Below are 24,305 nucleotides of genomic sequence, written 5' to 3' on the forward strand. Positions count from 1 at the left end.
TATGAATGAATATTGTTCAAAGCAAGGAGTATGTTAAAATGACCAGATAACTGATAAATAGTTTACTGAACTAGCAGACGTGTGGAAAAAGAATCACATCTTGATTCTTCTGGGTTTATACTGATTGTAAAACAGAATGATATTAGAAAATGTTTTCCTTGTTTAAGTGGTAGTTGAACATAGAACTTGGGTATTATAGATCACTTTTCACTTTTTGGAATGTTTTGTATTGAAACTTAATACAACTTTAACATGGCAAAAAAAAAAAAAAAATCCAAAATCTATGAGATAATTTTGTTAAAGTTGGCTTGCTTGGGCGGGTGCTTGGTCCAGAGGGAGAAAAGAGGGCATGATTTCAGAATACTCTGGCAGCTTTTTAAATTCAGCTTTATCAAGTTACAGTAAACTGTATCTGTTTAGAATTACGACTCAATGGTTATTTTGACAGATGTATATGCCATGAAGCCACTGTCACCATCAACATGCAGCACACTTCCATCGCCCCCAAAAGATTCCTCAAGTTCCTTTGCAATCCATCCCTCACGCTGCTGATTTGTCTTTGTCACCATATATTAGTTTGCTTTGTGGTGGTGTTTAGTATTTTATATAAATGGGATTGTGTAGCATGTACTTTTTTGTTTATGGTTTCTTTCACACACATAATGACTTTGAAATTCACCAGGTTGCAGTGTATCAGTAGCTTATTCCTTTTATTGCTGAGTAGTGTCCTATTATGTGAATATGCCATTATTTGTTTTTCTACTCGCCTGTTGATGAACCTTGGGATTGTTTCCAGTTTGGGGCTACTGTGAATAAAACTGTTAGGAACATTTGTGTACAAGCCACTGTGTAGACATAGGTTTTCCTTTCTCTTGGGTAAATACCTACCAGTAAAATGGTTGGGTTGCATGGCAGATTTATGTTTAATAAAGTAACTGCCAAACTGTTTGTTTTCCAAAGGGGCTATACCCTTTTATATTCCCACCAGGGTTGTATAGAGTTCCAGCTGCCAACACTCAGTTTTCAGCCATTCTGATGGGAATCTAGTGGTATCTCATTGTGGTTTTATTTTCATTTCCCCAGGTGACTAATGCTGGTAAGCATCTTTTAAGGTACTTTTTGGCCAGTTGTATATCTTCTGTGAAGTGGCTGTCAAATCTTTTGCCCACTTTTAATTGGATTGTTTGTCTTATTGAGTTGTAAAAGTTCTTTATATATACTGTATTAAAGTCCTTTGTAAGACACATGTTCGTAAATACTTTTCTTTCATTATATGGCTCAGAATCTGGCAACTGTTTAAGAGATACTTGAGCCCACTGAATGATATATAGATTTTATAGTTTTTTAAGTCAAGCCTTAATAATAATTAACATTTTTTGAGTGTTCATCTCTCAGTCCCTCTATGGCCATGAAGGTGGGAGATGTGACTCTGTTTAGTCTCAAGTAAAGAAATGCAAACTGAGATAATGGGTACAAATGGAGATGAAGCAAAGCCCTGTGATGTTCAAGTTCCTGGTTTCTGTTACCATTCAGTCTGGCTGGACCTCTGCCTTTCCCATGGTAACATGACCTTTCTAATGAATTCTCCCTTTTCATCTAAACTGTTTCAGATTGAGTTTCTCTCACGCAACTAAGAGATCTGATTACTATAGCTTCGGAGCTTCTAAGGCATCTTATGCACTTGTCTCTTCTCCACTGTTCAATGTGAAGCATGTACTCTGCCCTTTAGCAAAAATCACAACTCCGCCAGGTGTGGTGGCTCATGCCTGCAATCCCAGCACTTTGAGAGGCCAAGGCAAGAGGATTGTGTGAAGCCAGGAGTTCGAGTCCAGCATGGGCAAAGCAAGACCCTCTCTACAAATGAATGTTTGAAAAAAAAAAAAATTAAGGCCGGGCATGGAGGCTCACACCAATAATCCCAGCACTTTGAGAGGTCAAGTCAGGAGGATCACTTGAACCCAGGAGTTTGAGACCAGCCTAGGCAACATAGCAATATTCTATCTCTACCAAAAAAAAAAAAAAAAATTAAGAACAAAATTAGTCAGGTGTGGTGCCACATACCTGTAGTCCCAGCTACTCGGGAGGCTGGGGTGGGAGGATGACTTGAACTTGGGCAGGTGAGGTTGCAGTGAGCCATGATTGCAACCACTGCACTCCAGCCTGAGCAACGGAGCAAGACTCTGTCTCAAAAAAATTAAAGTTAACCAGGCATACTGGCACACATATGTCATCCCAGCTACTTGGGAGGCTGAGGTGGAGATCACTTTAGCCAGGAGGTTAAGGCTTCAGTGAGCCATGATGGTGGCACTGCCACAGCCTGGGTGACAGAGCGAGACCCTGTCTCAAAAAAAAAAAAAGACACCACAACTCCACCCAGAGAAGTAATAAAATCTCATAGAAGCATGAGCAGCCAACACAATTATATAGCAGGAAAGAAAAAGCAAAAAAGCTAGGAAAGAACATAACAAAGTTTCTTTTTAAGATCTGTGTTTAAACAAAGACACTTAGGAAGTGGTACAAGTGCTAAGGAATGAATTAATACTAAATGTCATCACTGTGATGGTTGGAACATCAAAATATGCATAACATACATACATGTGTATATTATATACATATATACATATGTGTATATATTATGTACATACATATCTATATACAATAGAGTTATGCTTCACTTAAAAACTGGGATACATTCTGTGATCATAGAGTGCACTTACACAAACCTAGATGGTATATAGCCTGCTACACACCTAGGCTATATGGCATAGACTATTGCTCCTAGGCTACAAATCTATACAGCATGTTACTGTACTTAATACTACAGGCAACTGTAACATAATGGTATTTGCATATCTAAACATAGAAAAGGTACAGTAAAAATGCAGTGAGATAAGAAAATGGTACACCTGTGTAGAGCACTTTCCATGAATAGAGCTTGCAGGATTGCTCTGGGTGGGTCAGTGAGTGAGTAAAGTGAATGTGAAGGCCTAGGACATTACTGTACACTACTATAGACTTTATGAACACTGTATACTTATGCTATACTAAATTTATTAAAACTTTTTTCTGCCGAGTGCAGTGGCTCACGCCTATAATGCCAGCACTTTGGGAGGCTGAGGCAGGTGGATCACCTGAGGTCAGGAGTTCAAAACCAGCCTGGCCAACATGGTGAAACCTCGTCTCTACTAAAAGTACAAAAATAAAGGAAGGGCACAGTGGCTCACGCCTATAATCCCAGCACTTTGGGAGGCCGAGTAGGGCAGATCGCCTGAGGTCAGGAGTTCGAGACCAGCCTGGCCAACATGGTGAAACCCCATCTCTATTAAAAATACAAAAATTAGCTGGGCATAGTGGCAGGTGCCTGTAATCCCAGCTACTCGGGAAGCTGAGACAGGAGAATCACTTGAACCCGGGAGGTGGAGGTTGCAATGAGCCAAGATTGCGCCGTTGCATTCCAACCTGGGCAACAAGAGCGAAACTTCGTCTCAAAAAAATAAAAATCAATTTTTTTTTAAATACAAAATTTAGCTGGGCATGGTGGCACGTGCCTGTAGTCCCAGCTACTCAGGAAGCTGAGGCAGGAGAATCGCTTGAACCCGGGAGGCAGAGGTTGTGGTAAGCCGAGATCGTGCCACTGCTCTCTAGCCTGGGCAACGGAGTTAGACTCCGTCTCAAAAAAACGAAACAGAACAGAACCTTTCTTCTTCAATAATAAACTGAAGACAATTCACCTACTGTAACTTTTTATCTCATAAACTTTTTAAATGTTTAATCTTTGACTCTTCTATAACACTTAACACACAAACTATACAAAATATTTAAAAATATTTTGTCATTCTATAAACTTTTTTCTATTTTTAGTAATTTTATTTCTTTTTTTTACTTTTTTGTGTTAAAAACTAAGACACATACATTAGCCTAGACCTACCCATGAACTGGATCATCAATATCACTGTGTTGTACCTCCACGTCTTGTCCCACTGGAAGGTCTTCAGGGACAATAACATGCATGGAGCTGTCATCTGCTATGATAACAATGTCTTCTTCCAAAATGTCCTGAAGGACCTGCCTGAGGCTGTTTTATAGTCAACTTTTTTTAATAAGTAAGGGTACACTCTAAAATAACAATAAAAGGTATGGTATAGTAAATACATAAACCAGTAACATAGTTGCTTGTTATCAATATCAAGTACTAGGTACTGTACATAATTGTATGTTCTAGACTTTTATATGACTGGCACTGCAATAGGTTTATACCAGCATCACCACAAACACGTGACTAATGCATCGTGCCACAATGTTACAACAGCTACAATGGCTCCACTAGGCAAGTAGGAACTGTTTTTTTTTCAGATGGAGGCTACCTCTGTTACCCAGGCTGGGGTTCAGTGGCGTGATCTCAGCTTACTGCAACCTCTGCCTCCCGGGTGCAAGCCATTCTCCTGCCTCAGCCTCCGGAGTAGCTGGGACTACAGGCGCATGCCACCACACCCGGCTAATTTTTGTATTTTTATTAGAGACAGGGTTTCACCATATTGGCCAGGCTGGTCTCGAACTCCTGACCTTGTGATCCGCCTGCCTCAGCCTCCCAAAGTGTTGGGATTACAGGCGTGAGCCACTGCACCTGGCTGCAAGTAGAAATTTTTACCTCCATATACTCTTTTTTTTTTCTTGCGATGGAGTCTCGCTCTGTCGCCCAGGCTGGAATGCAGTGGCATGATCCTGGCTCACTGCAACCTCCGCCTCCTGGGTCAGACGATTCTCCTGCCACAGCCTCCTGAGTAGCTGGGACTACAGGCACTTGCCACCACGCTTAGCTCATTTTTGTATTTTTAGTAGAGACGGGGTTTTACCATGTTGGCCAGGATGGTCTCGAACTCCTGACCTCAGGTGATCCGCCCACCCCGGCCTCCCAAAGTGCTGAGACTACAGGCATGAGCCACCATGCTCGGCCTGCTGCATATAGTCTTATGGGACTACCGTCATATATGCGATCTGTCATTGACCAAAACATGTTTATGCAGCACATGACTCTGTGTTGTATATATAATGTAAAGCTTCAATAAAAGTAAATCAAAAGTTAACTGTGTTTAGTTTGATAGAACCAGATGACTATAATATTGAGGATATTATCCTTCTTGTGATAATTAGTTTTGTTACAATACAGCACTCACCTTCCACATGAAACTTTAAAATGAAGGGGAAAAAGAGCAGAGACCATATAATTAAAATGCACAGTAGAAACACCAAAATGTGGGGCCGGGCGCTGTGGCTCATGCCTGTAATCCCAGCACTTTGGGAGGCCAAGGTGGGCAGATCACGAGGTCAGGAGATCAAGACCATCCTGGCTAACGTGGTGAAACCCAGTCTCTACTAAAAATACAAAAAATCAGCCAGGCGTGGTGGCACGTGCTGGTAGTCCTGTGTCCGGAATTTATTCCTTCCTGTGGGTTTTTGGTCTCGCTCACTTCAAGAATGAAGCCACAGACCCTCGCAGTGAGTGTTACAGCTCTTAAAGATGGTGTGTCTGGAGTTTGTTCCTTCAGATGTGTCCAGAGTTTCTTCCTTCCAGTGGGTTCGTGGTCTCGCTGACTTCAAGAATGAAGCCACAGACCCTCGGGTTAATGTTACAGCTCTTAAAGGTGGTGCAGACCCAAAGAGTGAGCAGCAGCAAGATTTATTATGAAGTGTGAAAAGAACAAAGCTTCCACACCACGGAAGGGGACCCGGGCAGGTTGCCACTGCTGGCTCAGGTGGCCGGCCTTTATTCCTTCATTTGGCCCTGCCCACATCCTGCTGATTGGTCCATTTTACAGAGCACCAATTGGTCCATTTTACAGAGTGCTGATTGGTCCATTTTACAGAGTGCTAATTGGTGTGTTTACAATCCTTTAGCTAGACACAGAGTGCTGATTTGGTGCGTTTACAATCCTTTAGCAAGACCCAGAGCGCTGATTGGTGCATTTTTACCAAATGCTGATTGGTGCATTTACAATCCTTTAGCTAGACACAGAGCACTGATTGGTGCATTTATAATCCTCTAGCTAGACAGAAAAGTTCTCCAAGTCCCCACTCGACCCAGGAAGTCCACCTGGCTTCATCTCTCAGTCCCAGGCTGAGGCAGGGGAACCGCTTGAACCCAAGAGGCAGAGATTGCGGTGAGCCGAGATCATACCACTGCACTACAGCCTGGCCAACAGCGAGACTCTGTCTCAAAAAAAAAAAAAGAGAGACACCAAAATGCATTGCAAGACAACAAGACACTGAAATAAGATGCCCAGCAACAGGGGAATGAATGAGTAAAATATGGCACAAAAACAACCAAAAACATACGTTGTAATTAAAAGTGAAATTTTTATGACTCAGAAAATTCATAAAATACTTAAGATACAGTACTTTAAGAGACAATTAAAAATATTTTTAAATGACACATGATTGCAACTACAAATCCCCACTTCATAGATCTAAAAGACAGTAACATTTGGGCCCTCCAGCATCCAGGCCCCCCATGAAAACGGTGCTCACTTCTGCTCTTTCCTGGTCCTGAAGTGTGGTATCCATCTGTTTCCCAAGCCTGGTTCTCTGTTTTCACCTCTCCATCCATGAGCTTTGCATTTCCTATTTCTGGCCTTTTCTTGCAGTTATTATTATTGTTACTAATATTAAACTTTTTGGCTGTGACCTTGACTTCTCTGGATGAAGACTTGATTCATAGCCCATACTACACAGATATCCACAGCCTCAATTCCCCCAGCTTCAGCCCATCATTTAGGAAGACTTTTTCTGTACCTGTCCCATCTCACCTGCCTCAGATCTTATGGGAAGAGTCCTAAAAATATATACAATTGAAACTTTGATGGACTAGGGTCTTAAGATCATGGGTTCAACATACAGTATTAGTTTTTTTCAATCTGTCCAAACTTTTAAAGACTTAATATTTTCCTTATCTTTGTCAAGATTGCCACCTGGTGGTGAATTTTAGAACTTCATTGTTCTAGAAATTAGCCACAAGTTAGCAAAAGTAAGGTTAAAAGATGCTACCTTTGATTTCACTGGCAGTTTTGCGTTAATAACATGGAAGTATAGGCCTTTAATCGCCCTGGTAGCCAAAGTCATATCACAGGGTTAACTGATCCAGAAGTTATACAAGCCTTATAGACATTCCCTTACTTGCCTGGGACTCATGCCCTGATTCCCCATAGGATTCCAGGTTGATTTTAATTACCTGATACTGGATCTGCTCTGGGAAGTAGTTCTTACTTAGACAGTGAGCATTTGCATCTACTGCAGAATCTTGGTGACTCCGAACATTGTATAGTGTCTTGTAAACTTTCACCAGTGTGTTAGTTCCCTCGGGTTGCCTTAACAAAGTACTACAAACTAGGTGGCTTATTCAATAACAGCAGTTTATTCCCTCACTGTTTGGGAGGCTAAAAGTCTGAGATAAGTATCAGCATGGCCAGTTCCTTCGAGAGCTGTGAATAAGATTGTTCTATACCCCACCCCCACTATCATCTGGTGATTGCCTGGAAATCTCTGCATTCCTTGGCTGGTAGGAGCATCACCTTAGTCTGTGCCTTCATCTTCACACAGGGTCTATGTGTATGTCCAGATCTCACCTTTTTATAAGACCACCAGTCATATTGGATTAGGGTTCATGCTAATGACCTCATCTTAACTAATTACATCTGCAGTAACCCTATATCCACATAAGATTACATCCGGAGGAACTGGGAGTTAGGACTTCAACATACGAAACTAAGGGGGGCATGGTGCAACCCATAGCAACCATGTATCTCATTATACCTCCAGACTTCATTTCCACCATGTTTTTCACAATTATTTGCTGCTCTTCCCTGCTGGACAGTTACATTTCTTTGCCCCACTGATGTGAAGCTTAGCTGTGAAATTGCTCTGCCCAATAAAATATGAAAAGAAGTGATGTGTGCACAACCTAACAGAACCTTTTAAGAGCCTCTTCCTTCTGCCATGAAACAGGCAGTGTTCAGGTGAAGGCTGTTTCATCAGCCTATGTCTCAGAATGACAGTGACACAGACCAGGGCAGCAGCTGAACCTCAGTGGATATGTAGTATGAACAAGAAAACCTTTATGATTTTAGGCCACCAAGACTTTGGGGTCATTTATCACTGAAGCATAAACGAACTTTAGCTGACTGATACAGCTAACTGACACCATAAGTTCACCCTGTAATGTGAGTGAGGTTTTTTTTTAAAAATTCATTCATCAGATAATTATTAAAAACTATGTGCTAGGCATAACTATATGTTGGACACTGTGATGGTGTCACCTTGGCTATGCCCTGGTACCCAGATATTTGCCAAACATCAGTCTAGGTATTGCTGTGAAGGTGTATTGTAGATGAGATTAACGTTTAAATCAGCAGGCTTTCAGTAAAGCCAATTACCATCCATAATATGGGTGGGCCTCATTCAGTGGAAGACCTTAAGAGGAAAAGACTGAGGTCCTCAAGGAAGAGGGAGTTCTTCTGACTCCAGTTGCAGCATCCGTTCTTCCCTGAGTCTCCAACCTGCTCTGCAGATTTCAGATTTGCCAGCCCTCACAAACACATAAGCCAGTTCCTTAAAATAAATGTATGTATAGCTCACATTTATTTCAGTGTTTCATATTAGAAGTGTTTCAGTCTTTATAGTATAGTATAGTATACTATACTATAGTAGTGTAGTAGTACAGAAGTATAGTAGTGTTTTTGTGACCAGAAATATGCTATAGAAACTGAACTCTTATTTATCTCAATTAGCCTATGGTAAAATTGGTCATGCTGTATATCATTTTGCTTAAAGCTGCAGTTTCCAAGAACCTATATAACACTTTTAAGTGATGACTTGCTGTACTGCATTTAATAGAAGCACATAGGAGAAGCACCTGACCCTGACTCGTAGAACCAAAGAAGGCTTTCAGGAGGGAGTGAAGTCGAATTTGAGAACTGCACTTGGCAAGTGGAATAGGAGTTAGCCAAGTGCAAGGAAGGGTGGTGGGGACCAGGAATTGGACTGAGTAGAGAACATGCACTCTCAACAAGGGCATGATCTCACCCAGGAGAAGAAAATGGGTGCTTGGCAGACAAGATAAATCTTAGCTATCACACTGTTTTGTCACCATCCAAAGTTCAATCCTATGTGACAAAATTGTATTCCTCTTAATATTTAATTGAGGGGAGGGAAGATGACTAGGAAAAAATTTCTAAGAAGGTCTCCTTAGGTGGGCAATAATAAAAAAAAAAACATTGAGAAACATTGGTATAGAAAGAGCATTTGGGCATAGGAAAGATCACACATGAAACTACTGAAATGAGAGAGAACATAGACTATTTGAAAAATTAGAATGGGTGTGGCATAGAATTGGGAGGGAAGAGGAAGCAGGAAGAACAATGAGAGAAGAGGCCAGTCTAGAAACAAATTTTAAAGAAAATTAAACCTGAAAGTGCCTTTCAACCTCAATTATCTAAATAATTTTAAGTAAAGTTGGACTTTGTGTCTAAATTGTCTACAGCACATCAAACTCACTTTTTTATGTATAAATCATCCTTTGTGTTTGTGGTCTCTGCTGAATGAATTAAGCTTTAAACATTGTGTTAGAGATAGACAAGAGCATTTGTTAAGATAGTTATTTCAACCTATCATGCTAGAACTTGGTAGTTGTACAACTGTTGTCTCTGGAATGGCATCATGTTCAGGTGGGTAATTATAATGCTATTCCAGCAAGCTTTTTAACCTCTGGAGAATTTTCATGTGATTTACTTCACTGGAGTTTCAAAGACAAAATATGAGACTAAAAAAGGTATTTTTCTTGGTCCCGTTATTTAGAATAGAATGAGAACAATGGTCTATTTAATAACCATTATCGTTATCTTCCCAGATTGAATTAAAATTACATTAATATTCCATTAGAAAATTCTTTGCAAAAATGCTGTCAATCATTTTTTTATCTCTACCAGCTTGTTAACAATGAACTCAAAGCTAATTCAATACTTTTGGGAGATAGTATAAAACTCAATTTTAGAATCTAAAGAACTAAAAAATTGTATGCTATGTGATAATTTTAATTCCTATTTTTCTACTACAGCCTTAGCTTGCTTGGTATTAGTAGGCTTATCCTAAATTTATAATATACTTTTAAGAGGCAGCATTCTAGTAATATTTTTAGAAGGTCTTATTATATAAAACACAGTATAAAATTATATAATAGTTCTGAGTATGGATTCTGGAGTCAGACTGTCTGGGTTCAGATCCTGAGTTGAACCTGTTTGGGTTTAAATGTTACTAGCTTTCATAAACTTGAGCAGATGTGAAAAGTTGTGTGATCTTAACCTCTCTGTACCTCTGTACCTCATAGTTCTAACTATGTAATAGAACTACTACATATTTTTGTAAACATACAGTAATAATGAGTTCATTATGTAAAGCACTTAGAACAGTACCTAGGACATACTCAGTACTCAATAATGTTAGCAATAATTACGGAACCCCTTACTGAGTAGCTTTAAAACCATTTGTTGAGTCTTTCCTGTATGTCATACAAGGAACTTACTTGTGAAACTCTTAGTACATCTTACCTAAAATGATGTTCAGAGCATGGCTTAAGATATTTTTTGAAACTGACTTTTTAAATATTATTATTGTTCTCTTTACTACATTACAAGCCTTCAAATGGATTAGCTTTCTAGGGTAGGATGATACTTTTTGTTCTTAGGTGAGAAGATGAACATCTAAATTTCATTTTAAAAAGCATTCCTTCCAGCCAAGCATGGTAGCTCACACCTGTAATCCCAAACTTTGAGAGGCCAAGGTAGGAGGATCACTTGAGGCCAGGAGTTTGAGACCAACATGGGCAACACCACAAGACCCTGTCTCTATAAAATATACAAACAAACAACAACAAAAAAAATAGTTTGGCACAGTAGGATATGCCTATAGTCCCACCTGCTCAGGAGACTGAGGCAGGAGGATCACTTGAGCCTGGACAGTTGAAGCTGCAGTGAGCCATGATCACACCACTGCATTCCAGCCTGGGCAACCACGTCTGAGAAAAAAAAAAAAAAGGCATTCCTTCAGTAGTAGGTGGGAGATGAATTCCTCTTCAGAATTTTGTGGAACTAAGATTTATGTTTATGGAACTACTATTTACATGGTAACAGTAGGGAAAAGGAAGAAGAGTGACCCATGATTTACTGGCTTTTAAAATTTTGACTAAGGCAATTCCTTTTCAATATTTATATATTTCAGAAAATGTCACTGAAATTCACAAATGCAAAACGGATTGAAGGACTTGATAGTAATGTGTGGTGAGTATCTTAAAATAAATAATAATTTAGTGAGGGTTTCCTACATATTTTCGTATCTTTAGATGGGAGTTTTTTTGCCTCATCCATGGTCTATAAATAAAGGTCCTCATTTAATTCATCCATTAAATGAAAATGGAAGGAAGTTAGCCATCCATATACTGAATTGTTCGTTTGGCACATGTGCCATGCCCTGTGCTGGACACTGGACATATGGCAGAGAAAAGGACAAATGTTAATGCCCTCATGGAACTTAACTTCCAATCCAGGAACTTTTCTTATTAGTTCTGTTCTCTAATAGTTGATGAAAGAACTTAGCAGCAGCTGGAATTGTTGAGAAAATATATATATATGGTTAAAATATGGGTAGCGTGAAACTGAGGTTTGTAAGGGACATTGGGTTCATAAATTCAGCCATCATTCTATTTGGTAAACTGATTTGTGGTTGGTAAATTTTTGTTGGAAACTCATTTTTTAAAATGTATAGGGCTAAACTAGGGTCTTATTTGTCTGTTTTGTGGTAAGACGATAAGATGTAAAAAAGCAAAGTTTATAATTGTAGAACTTATTAATATTAGTATTTTTTTCAATCTTAGGATTGAATTTACCAAATTGGCCGCAGACCCTTCTGTTGTGAATCTTGGCCAAGGCTTTCCAGATATATCCCCTCCTACATATGTAAAAGAAGAATTATCAAAGATTGCAGCAATCGATAGCCTCAATCAGTATACACGAGGCTTTGTAAGTATATCAAGACCATATAGGCCGTGAGCTTTTATTTTATACGGGGGTGTGTGTCTGTGTGTGTGCATGTGCCCTTCTGTCATTCATATATAAGTGACTTTCTGGGACCAGCTGTCCCATTCTAGCAACCACAGAAACTTCTGCCCTTGCCCTATGTCCTGGGATGAGCCTTCGCCTACTTCCAGCCCCTCTACACTTTTCTTTCTTTTGGCCCTTACTTTACTGTTGCTCCAAGATAGGATCCTATGGCAACACGATAAGGAACAACATTCTCTTGAGACATGTCTTTTCTATCTCATCAACATTTATGCAGCCTCAGCACTGACCCTTTATTTAATATACTCTATATCCAACTAGCTACGTTTTTCCTCCTTGTGCCAGCTCACTCCCATCCTTCTGTAATGAAATGCCTAGGATAGCCAAAGATTTTCTAGATCAGATGTACCTTTGAACTGTAGACTTGTATCTGTTGTGCCAAAAGCCATACAATTATCATATGTCTGGCCACTTGTCTTTTCCTTTTATGATATTGTGGGAAATGGGGAGGGGAATGGTATAGGAGGAAGCCTGTTTTTTGTCTTTTATAGTGGTCTAACTATAAAAATCCATAGAAGGGTTTTGCTTTGGGAATAGCACAGGGAAAAGCAGTGAAACTTACCTGTGTCACAGGGTTTGACACTGGTGAGAATCCCTGCTCATCACAGATCTCACTCCCTGGCCCACCCTACAGACCCCCATCTCAGACCTACTCAACATAACTCACTCCCCAGCCTATACAAATCGATAATGAAAGGCTAGAAACAAACCAACAATAGAGAAAATTAATGAAACCAAAAGCTGGTTCTTTGAAAAGATCAATAAGTAAAAGTTTTAGCTAGATTGACCAATAAAAAAGAGAAAACTCAAAGTACCATATGAAGAATGAAAGAAGGAATATCATTACTGATCATACAAACATGAAAGCAATAATAGGATAATATTATGGATAATTTTATGTCAGTACATTGACAACTTGGATGAAATGAACAGATTATTTAAAAGATACAAATTACCAAAACTGACACAAGGAGAGATGAAAAATGCAACTAGCCCTATGTCAATGAAAGAAAATGAATTTGTAATTAAAGTCTTCCTGCAAACAAACCTCAATACCTAGATGGCTTATTAGTGAATTCTATCAAGCATTTAAGGAAGAACTATTAGGTCAGTGCAAAAGTAATTGCGGTTTTGCCATTAATTTTAATGACAAAAACCGCAATTACTTTTGCACAAACCTAATAATACCAGTTCTGCACACATTTATTCAGAAAGTGGAGCAGGATGAAAAACTTTTACTTATTGATCAACAATTTTTGTAATTTGAAAAATAAAGAAATGCCTAATGGTTTTGTCTGACCTTTTAATCAGGGGTTTTGTATCAGGGTAATGCTGGTCTCATAAAATTAGTTTCAGCATTACCCTGATACAAAAACTGGTTTAAAAAATGCCAGCGAAAGAAATAAAGAAAACTCCAGTTCAATATCTCTCATGAACGTAGAAACAAAGATTATGAAATTTTAGCAAATCAAATCCAGATATGTGTGTGTGCATGTGTGTGTGCCTGTGTGTATAAAGATATAAAAAGTAATACATCCTGACCAAGTAAGGTTTACCATAGGAATGCAGGATTAGTTTTAATATCCAAAAATTAATCATTGCAATTATGCTATATTATCAGAAAAAAAGATCATCTTACGTAGTATATATAGAAAATGCATCTGACAAAATTCAACCCTCATTTATAATAAAAGTTTTCAGCCAATTAGAAACAGAATGGAGCTTTCTCACTCTGATAAAAGGAATCTATGAGAAACCTACAGATTACACCTGTAGTGCACATAATATAGTAAGATTGAAAAGACAGCAAAGATGTCCACTCTGACCATTGTTATTCATCAGTGTACTGGAGTCCTGTGAGATATAAAGATACATAGATTAGAAAGAAGAAAAACGTAAACTCATTTTCAGAAAACATGATTGTGTACATAGAATATCCTAAGGAATTCTAAAAGAAAAAAAAAGCCTACTACAACTAATAAATGAATTGAGCAAGGTCACAGGACACAAAGCCAATATACAAAAATCAGTTGTATTTCTATATATTAAAATGAACAATTAGAAAGTAGAATTTTTTAAATACTATTTATAGTAGTATCCCAAAACACAAAACATTTAAGAATAAATTTTTTAAAATATATCCAAGATCTGTACAATGAAATCTATAAAACATTACTGAGAGAAATTAAGCAATACCTAAATAAATTGGGAATGATGTTCATGGATTGAGAGGCTAAATATTGTCTATGTCAGTTTTCCCAAATTGGTCTATAGCAGGGTTTTGCAATCTATGGCCTATGGACCCAGTATGTCAAATTTTGTAAATAAAGTTTCATTAGAACACAACCATACCCACTTATTTATTAATATGTATATTCTAGTTTTTGTAAATACATAGGTATATACATGTCTATGTGTTTTTATATTGGTATAAGCACTGAGAGTGGTGTTGCACTATCACCAGGTTGTGGACATTCGTCACCTCAGGGGGATGGGAATGAAATAATATTGAGGAGCGATTGTAATTTTTATACATCTTTGCCTAGTTTTACTTATTACATGAAGCATAAATTATTTTTGTATTTAAATTTTTAGTTTTAAAAGCACAAACGCTTATCATTCTAAGAAATGTATATAGTGTTTATAGTTGCTTTTCAGATCTCCTTTTGCTAGAATTTGTTAGACCTGCTATTAAAGTAAAATTCAAAGGAACTTAGTTTATTGCTCCAGAGCCCAAAGTGCTTTCAAACAAAGGTACATGACCTGCACTTGCACTCTTACTCTCAAGGGATAGAAAATCAGGATGGTACTTCAAAAGCAAAATGAGGAGGTAGATGCTGGACAGAAAACAACAAGAAATATTGACTTAAATACCAAATAAAACAAGGAGGGGGAAAGGAAAAGGAAGAAAAAAAAGGAAGGAAGGGGAGAGAACCTAGAAGAGAACTTAGAGAGAGCTAATCCAGGAGTCTTCAGACCCCCTACTTGCCTCAGACTGTACCTTCATAATCCCTTCACTTCTTCTATGAAAGTAGTTACCTTGGATAACCACTGCTCTCTTGACTGTCAGTGTGAGTAGTGTCTCACTTCCTTCTAACATTTGCTATCACATCAACACTAGTGTTCGTGTCGTTGGTGAATTTGTTTTTGTTCTCTCTCCCTAGTCCATTGGTTGGCATAACCATCTCTCCAGCAATCAGGAAGAGCCAAGGAGTGGGTATACAGTTAAAGTGGGTTTTTTTTACTTATTTTAACTGGGAAACAAATCCAACTCTTTTCAATATGATTTAATTACTGTCAAAAAATACAAATGGTTGATTTTTATTCAAAGCAAATACTTTGAAATTATATAATCCCAAACCCTTTATTTAGTAAGAAGTTTTAATCATTAGCAAGCCTTCATGACAAATAGTGTGGGAATACTCTAAATGTAGGAAATTTTAAAAAATTTATTGCCATTAAAAAATATAAATTTTCTTGGGGTAATTATAAACATCAAATCCAAATTTTAAAAATTCTTACATTTTAGAGCCATATTACCTCAAACAGTAGGTCCCATATTTAAATTCAAGGTTTTGTTCTTATTTTTAATCCAACAGGGCCATCCATCACTTGTGAAAGCTCTGTCCTGTCTGTATGAAAAGCTTTATCAAAAGCAAATTGATTCAAATAAAGAAATCCTTGTGACAGTAGGAGCATATGGATCTCTTTTTAACACCATTCAAGCATTAATTGATGAGGGAGATGAAGTAAGTATATTAACATTATCATAATACCCATATTAATCAATTATCATTTGTCCCACCTTTGAATCTTTTGCTTATATTATACTCTTTTCTCTTTTTATTTTTAATTATGTTTTAAGTATAATGCATGTACAGTAAAGTTCACAAATCTTAAATGTACAGCTGGATAAATTACTGTGTAAATTTCTGTGCAACTACAACCAGACAAAGATATAATACATTTCCAGTACCCAGAAAGCTTCTTTGTTCCTCTTCAGAGTCTATATTCTCCCAGAGGTAACTACTCTTCTGTCTTCTATTACCATAGCCTTGTTTTCACTGCTCTTTTACTTAATATGAATATAATTATACAGTGTATACTCTTGGGTCTAGATCCATTCATTTATTTTTGTGTCTGTGAGATTCATCCATTTTGTTGCATATAATTTATTCTTATTTTTATAGCCTATTTAAATAAGGGCAGATGGAAGGGACCAACACTGCCGGGGAAAAAGAATCTTTTGTTTTCATTGCTAAAATAACCTTTACTCTTAACTTGGTCTACAAGTTTTTGATCAATGTCTTTGTGTGCCCAGTAATTGTATAAGCCATCCCATGTGAGGATGTTTTTGTGTTTGTTTTTGTTTTTTTTGAGACGGAGTCCCACTTTGTTGCCCAGGCTGGAGTGCAGTGGCACGATCTTGGCTCACTGCAACCTCCACCTCACGGGTTCAAGTGATTCTCGTGCCTCAGCCTACTGAGTAGCTGAGATTACAGGCGCCCGCCACGAAGCCCAGCTAATTTTTTATTTTTAGTAGAGATGGGATTTTGCCATGTTGGCCAGTCTGGTCTCGAACCCCTGACCTCAGGTGATCCGCCTGCCTCAGCCTCCCAAAGTGCTGGGATTACAGGCGTGAGCCACCACGCCCAGCTGAGAATGTATTAATATAATAGGAAGGTAAAATGATTTCTGCGATTTAGTACTGTGAGGTATGACCAACTTTTGCACCTACCTCAGTCATCTCTACCCGTATTTCCCATTAGCATTCCAATAGCCTTGCTTTAATACTTTTTGCCTCTTTCATTTATTCAGAAAATACTGAGGATCCAATATATGCTAAGCACTGTGAGATAGAAGATATTTTAAAGATAGATTCTATGCAGAAGGTGTTCCCTGTCTAGTAGAGAACACAGACTTGCAAATGGATTAAGAGGAACACTATGGTAGTGACAAAAGGAAGAGGTAATCACCTCTGCTAAGTCTGGAAAGCTCCAGAGAGACATTGCTTAAGCTAGAACTGCAGAACGAATATTTATCCTGATCTATATTGTTAACTTTCTTTAAACTCTCATAACCCTTTATCATACCACTTTTATGAAAGATGCCGCTATCTGCTTTGTGTTATGTTATTCTTTTACAACTTTGATTCCCTCCACTATTCCAGACAAGATGTTTAAGGAAACATGTTAAGGAAGTTCACAGTTTCACATACATAATCTCCTTTAATCCTATACATAGTTTTGTCTCATACTTCGATGTTGTTAATCCTTTGTTGCTTCTTTCTCTGCACTCTGTTGGGAGTATTATAAGGCTTAGCCCTTAGCTTTCTTTCCTCTATTCTTTCTTCCTTCATCAACTTATCTAGTATTTCGAAACCACATACATGTCACTTGCTATCATACTGACCTATTTATTGTTTCTTTATAGCATTTATTACTATCTGAAATTATCTAATGTCCTTATTTGTCTCTCCGTTCATTATAAGCCTCTCTCAATAGGATATAAGTTCTAGGAGAACTTTATAGCTTTACTGCCAGCACCTAAAATAGTGAGGACGCAATAAATACTCTCAAAAAAAAAAAAAAAGAGAGAGAGGAATTGTTCACATCATAAAAGTGAAAAAATCAAGGCGAAGAGTAGCAGGTATATTTCTCCCACTCTACTGCCCTGCCTCTCCAATTTATTTTCCTTTATTGTGCTCTCACTTTGTATTAAGCTTTATATTTCCCACTAGAGTTACAAAGATAGGTTGTCTTAGTCCCTGAGAACTTCACAGATGAGGCTGAGTGTGGTGGCTCAGGCCTGTAATCCCAGCACTTTGGGAGGCTGAGGCAGGCAGATCACCTGAGGTTAGGAGTTTGAGACCAGCCTGGCCAACACGGCGAAACCCCATCTCTACTAAAAATACAAAAATTAACCATGCTTTTGAGAAGAGAGAAACATCTTTACTCTCAAGATAATGCTTTTAAATTAGCACTTTATACCAGGGAACATTACAGTGTTCTCTTTCCACATAGCCTGCTGTCTGTCACTGCTTATACATCACTTATATTCTAGATTTTATTTTCTAATTTGAAATATGAAGAAATGCTTAATCGTTTTGCCTGGAATATCCCTTTGAGAATGTGATAGTCCCATTCTCCAGGTAAATCTACCTATGCATATATGAAATTTTATATGTAATTTCAAATACTCCCACTGCATGCTTATTTATAGATCTCCCTAAGATACCAAGGAGTCCAATTAAGACTACCTGGACAAGTTTGTCTCCGAGGTCTCTTCCCCTCAGATGTTAGCTCCACAAGGGCAAAGCCTGCCTTTTTCACTGCTGTATCCCAACACATAGTACAGTGCCTAGCCCATAGTAGGTACACAGTATTATTAACATGAATAAATGATTGACAGGTTGTGATCTTATTTGCTTTTATTGCAGGTCATACTAATAGTGCCTTTCTATGACTGCTATGAGCCCATGGTGAGAATGGCTGGAGCAACACCTGTTTTTATTCCCCTGAGATCTGTAAGTTTGCCAGTATGGTTCATATGGCAAAGTTTCAAGACTTAAGAAGTCTTGAAAATACCAATTACTTTGTCATGATAAAGTTTCTACTTTGATTGCATTTGGAGATTTCCTGTATATCTCTATTTGTCTAGTTGTCTTTTAAAAATATTTTTAACATAAGTAATACACTAAGGTGAGTCACAAAATCTTCAGCTAGCCTTACAATATCAGACATGTTAACCACAGTTATAGCTAGTTCCTGTGAAGTAATATTAGCAGCAGTTAATGTTGACAGGGCTTATTTTTCGATTTAACAGGTGTGAGCATAAGACTTAGGTCTTCTTAGGCTCTTAAGCAGAACTACAGCCTAGTTATTTCTGTTTATCTTCTTTGTTAGTCTTTTTCTAGTTTTTTTTCTGTTCCTACTGCAGGAAAGCATTTGTTGGTAATTTATTCAGTTTCCTTTGCCATGACTTTCTTTGATTTTTTTTCCTTATTAGGTTATTCATTTGTAAGACAGTAAACATGACTTAATTGAATTAAATTATATCTTCATTCTTCATGCTTAGAAACCTGTTTATGGAAAAAGATGGTCTAGTTCTGACTGGACATTAGATCCTCAAGAACTGGAAAGTAAATTTAATTCCAAAACCAAAGCTATTATACTAAATACTCCACATAACCCACTTGGCAAGGTAAGCAAGTCTCATCTCCTTATACAGTCTTCTGACCTATCATTTTCTCACATGTTGAATAATTGGCTGTGCTCTTTCCTTTATTATGCGTAGGTGTATAACAAAGAGGAACTGCAAGTAATTTCTGACCTTTGCATCAAATATGACACACTCTGCATCAGCGATGAGGTTTATGAATGGCTTGTATATTCTGGAAATAAGCACTTAAAAATAGGTACCAACTATAATACAGAGTCACATATCTAAATGTGTTTGGGCACATATGGAAGAACTGATTGGAAAGCATCCCAGACCAACTCTAAAACAGTCTTTGTAATGGGTATCTGTCTGTATGAACACTTAAAAATAGTATTTAAATGAGCAATACTTTAGTGAATTGATGAGTAGTTCAAAGGACAAAGAGTAAGAGATTTTGGATCATACTATAAAGCTATGATACCAGAGAAGTAGTTCTTTTGCCCACATATCCCTGGCTTCTTAGCAGAAATCCAGCAATTACTTGGTACATAAGACACAGGGAGCTTTCTTGTGCCTGAAAAGGTTCTAGACGGTCTGTGCTGAACAACTTACCAAAATGCCAAGTCAACAGAAAGAAATTACAGGGGTAGTCACGTATGCTGCCTGGCCCTTGCTTGAGATTCAGCCATTACTACTGGGCTATCTCATGAATGCCGTAGTGTCTGCTGGGGTAGTCCAAACCATGTCAACTATAGGATTACAAACTGGGCTGCAACTTTTGGGTCTTCGCAACTCCCTTTCCTTTGCCTGGAAACACTTTTCCTCCAGATATCCACCTGACTCCAAATATCCTTCACCTCCTTCAGGCCTTTGTCCAATGTCAGTTTTCATGACCATCACATTGAAAATAGTTACACCTCTCCCTCCAGCATTTGCTTTGTCCTTTTTCTGTTTTGTTTTGTTTTTTCCTCTATAGTAAATATCAGAATCCATATATTTTACTTCTAAACCGCAGTAATGGTGGGATTTTGTTTGTTTTAGTCTCCTCTGCATCCCCATTTTCCATAGAATCTTGTACATGGTAGAGAATTAGAAAGAAATTGTTGAATAAATGAAGATGAAAGATGAAAGATTAAGGGAAGGATGACTAAAAAATGTGGCAGAAATAGATAAATTTTAAAATTTAGGCCAGGTACAGTGGCTCATGCCTGTAATCCCAGCACTTTGAGAGGCTAAAGTGGGTGGATTGCTAGAGTCCAGGAGTTCAAAACTGGCCTGGGCAACATGGAGAAACCCCATCTCTACACAGAAATTCAAAAAATCAACCAGGTATGGTGGTCTGTGCCTATAGTCGCAGCTACTTGGGAGGCTGAGGTGGGAGGATCCCTTGAGCCCAGGCACCACGGCTCACTGCAGCCTCCATCTCCTGGGCTCAAGCAATCCTCCCACCTCAGCCTCCCAAGTAGCTGGGACTACAGGCACAGACCACCATACCCGGCTAATTTTTTTTAAGAAAAATAAAAATAAGAAATGTAATGCACTTATATATTAAATTGTTGCATTGTTGCATGTGCCATAATTAATCCTATAGTATATTACAAGTTGCTATAGAGATGGGAAGAGAAAGCAACTGTTTGAGGGGAATAAAAAAGGAGTGGCCAAAAGATAGAGAATTAGCTAAACAGAGAAATAGAAACTAAACTCCTAAAACATAAACTAGCATGTACTTAGACAAGGAGGTATGAAAGATCAAGATACACTTAAGAAAGGTAAATGATTATTGAAATTTTAAAAACAAAGAAGAAGAAAGGTAAATAAGTTATTTAATTTTTTTTTTTTTTTTTTTGAGACAGATTCTTGCTCTGTTGCCCAGGATGGAGTGCAGTGGTGTGATCTCAGCTCATTGCAACCTCCGCCTCCTGGGTTCCAACAATTCTCCTGCCTCAGGCTCCCAAGTAGCTGGGATTACAGGTGCATGCCACCACGCCTGGCTAATTTACTTTTAGTAGAGATGGGGTTTCACCGTGTTGGCCAAGCTGGTCTCAAACTCCTGACCTCGTGATCCACCCACCTCAGCCTCCCAAAGTGCTGGGATTACAGGTGTGAGCCACCGTGCCCGGCCTTAATTTTTTTTTTTTAAGAGACAGGGTCTCGCTGTGTCACCCAGGCTGGAGTGCAGTGGCACAGAGCTCACTATAATCTCAAACTTTTGCTTTCAAGCAATCCTTCCACCTCAGCCCCCCAAATAGCTATGACTACAAGTCTGCACCCCCTCATCTGGCTAATTTTTAAAAAATTTTTGTAGAGATAGCATCTCACTATGTTGCTCGGACTGTTCTCAATCTCCTAGACTCAAGCAATCCTCCTGCCCTGGCCTCCCAAAGGGCTGTGATTACAGGCATAAGCCATAAAACCTCGCCTCAATTTGATTTATGAGGGTGTGTTTTAGTAACTGGCATAGATCAGGGTGGAAAACTAGGGTGATTCTAAAGGACTTTGAATATGAGATACAGTATAAACTTTGTTGAGGAGGTCAGTGGTTCTGAAACTTACTTTAGTGGTAGATCACCATGAAATCACAGTGTTCTACATCATGAAATGGTGATACTGTGAATTCCATCCTGAAAGTAATAGCAATTTTCCTAAAAGAAATTCAACAATTAGAAGCCAATATAAAAATCACACTTCTGTTCATACTTGTCCACAACAAAAAGCTATTGAAATAAACACATTTGAGTTTTTCTGATTTTGCCATTAATATGCATTTACTAAATGCTCGTCTGTTTCACTATTGGAGCATCCACTATCAGATAAGTGGTACTATTTGCTAAAGGCTTAAGAAAATTGTGTGGTAGAAAACTTAACATTGATTTTTTAAAATTCTGCACATTAATTTGATCACCAGAGTGCCAGTGAGCTTACTTTGAGAACTATTGCAAAAGGTGTAACAAAACAGGAGAAATGGTTCCATGACTAGATTTGTTTGTTTGTTTGTTTTACAAAGATGAGAGCCAGCCACAGAGGAGGGTCTTAAGCAAATCAGATAACCTAGCAGTGAAGATGGTACATCGGGGCTATTTAGAAACTTTAAAGTATAGCATTTGAAGGTGGGAAGAAAGCAAGCATGCTACTAAGATCTCTAGCCTGAACTACTCAGCAGTGATGAGACCTTTAACCAAAGTAAATATGGAGAGGAGCAGATTTGTACGGAAGGGCTGAGCAAAGGGAATTCCTGCTTCTCATGCATTAAACTTGCTGAGTTTGGGTGTCTGTGGGACATAGAAGAATAGATATCTGGGGACAAGTGGAATTATAGGCCTGATCGTCAGAATCAAATTATAATGGGATATATTTTTGGCAGTCATCAAAATGTTGGTGGTAGCTGGACACATGGAAGAGAATGAATTTTCTCAAGGGGAATATATAAACAGAGAAGGCAGCCAGAGATTTGCAGGGTGTGACACCTTAATACACCAAAATGTTATCATGTGTTAAATTGTATCAGAGGCCACCATTGCCCATCTTGTTGGTGACCTCTGTCTCAAGTAATTTGAACTGTTTCCCAGTGGAAAATCAGATTAACATGAACAATTACTTTCTTGTTGTAATTAACTCAGTGTAGCAATATTCATCCCAAAAAATCAGTTTAGATCATCTTGAAATTTATTGTTTAGATCTACTCATTTTAAGCCCTTCAGGGTAAAGCATAACTGGTAACATTATTTACTAAAGATATGCAACAGTATTTACTAAAGATATGCAAGATGTATATTTTGCACTTAGATTTTTTTTATTTGCAGCAGCCCATAAAGTTTAAATAAGACCAAAAAATGGATACACTATTTCATTATTTAGAGAGTGCAATTTGTTTGCATTAAAACTTAGGTATTCTATCAAATACAATAGTCTTTGTTATATTAAAGATGCAAAATGGCTACAAAATGGCGATTACATCAATTTGCAAAGTGCAACAGTAGTCCTTTAATATATGATGTACACTTTACTTTAAAGGAAGTGATAATCTGCATTATACGTAGTTTAGATTTTCTCTGGTCAAATAGAAAAGTGGGGCATGTGTCATAGTGTTCTTTTGGAGTATTTTGGAAGACCAGAAATGTCTCAAAAGTAGAAGGGATATAATTATTTATATCAAATTTTAAAGTATTCCTTCTTCAAGTGGACATTCTAACTATTTTTCTCATTTATCTTTTTTGGGTTTTGTCATATTCCACAGAGAATAAAATTATAACTTTTCTGATTTATATGCTTTTCCTACTGTTTCAAATTTAGCAGGTATTTCAGGGTAGACTGAAATTACTTATACATTGTTTTGGAAATTTCTGTAGCTGCCTTACATTTTAGTAGGCACTTTACTTGCTTATGAGCAGATTACTTCAAGAAAGCAGAAGCTTAGATTCCCGGAGATGAGCATTTATTTTCCCTTTGTGTGTACCAACACTCTAAGAACAATACAAGAGCCCCCGCTTGTGCTTCTGAAAAACAAGTGGAAAAACTTGTGGGTTGCATGGAAAGAACTTCACAACTAAATTACTTGAGGAATCCACAAAGCAGTATTGTGGGTGGCATTGTCAGAAGAGTGACAGAATGATAATTTACCAGTTATTACCAATGTCTAGCAAAATTTACAAACTCTTGCATTTTAGACCTCTAGACCTTTGTTACCTGTATTTTCTTAGCCCAAAATATCTTCATTCCCCTTCTCTGCCTGGCTACAGCCTATGTGGTCTTCTATGTCTCAGCTTAAGAATTACTGGCTGCAGAAAGCCGCCCTCAACACCCTCTTCTATTCTTGCATCACCCTCCATGCCTCCTACTACAGCATTTACAATCACACTGCATTACAGTTGTCATTGTATGTGGCTCATGTCCCCACTAGACATTAAATTTTTTGAAGAATTGCATCTTATTCATTTTTGTTTCCTCTAGACCTTAGTCCTTAGCACCTGGTGGTTGCTAATGAAT

At 38.1% G+C, this 24,305-nt stretch overlaps 1 protein-coding gene across 1 annotated transcript in view; it reads left to right on the plus strand.

Annotated features, from left to right (window-relative positions):
* Positions 1 to 24,305, plus strand: part of KYAT3 (kynurenine aminotransferase 3) — a 57,355-nt gene that overhangs the window by 12,374 nt on the left and 20,676 nt on the right. The window contains exons 3-8 of the mRNA XM_001146041.5: positions 11,266 to 11,324; positions 11,918 to 12,062; positions 15,761 to 15,910; positions 18,601 to 18,687; positions 19,239 to 19,364; positions 19,458 to 19,578. Coding sequence (XP_001146041.1) covers positions 11,266 to 11,324; positions 11,918 to 12,062; positions 15,761 to 15,910; positions 18,601 to 18,687; positions 19,239 to 19,364; positions 19,458 to 19,578 — 688 coding nt within the window. The remainder of the gene's footprint in view (positions 1 to 11,265; positions 11,325 to 11,917; positions 12,063 to 15,760; positions 15,911 to 18,600; positions 18,688 to 19,238; positions 19,365 to 19,457; positions 19,579 to 24,305) is intronic.

The sequence above is a fragment of the Pan troglodytes genome, chromosome 1 (genome assembly GCF_028858775.2).
Source record: "Pan troglodytes isolate AG18354 chromosome 1, NHGRI_mPanTro3-v2.0_pri, whole genome shotgun sequence".
In the NCBI taxonomy this organism is placed as follows: Eukaryota; Metazoa; Chordata; class Mammalia; order Primates; family Hominidae; genus Pan; species Pan troglodytes.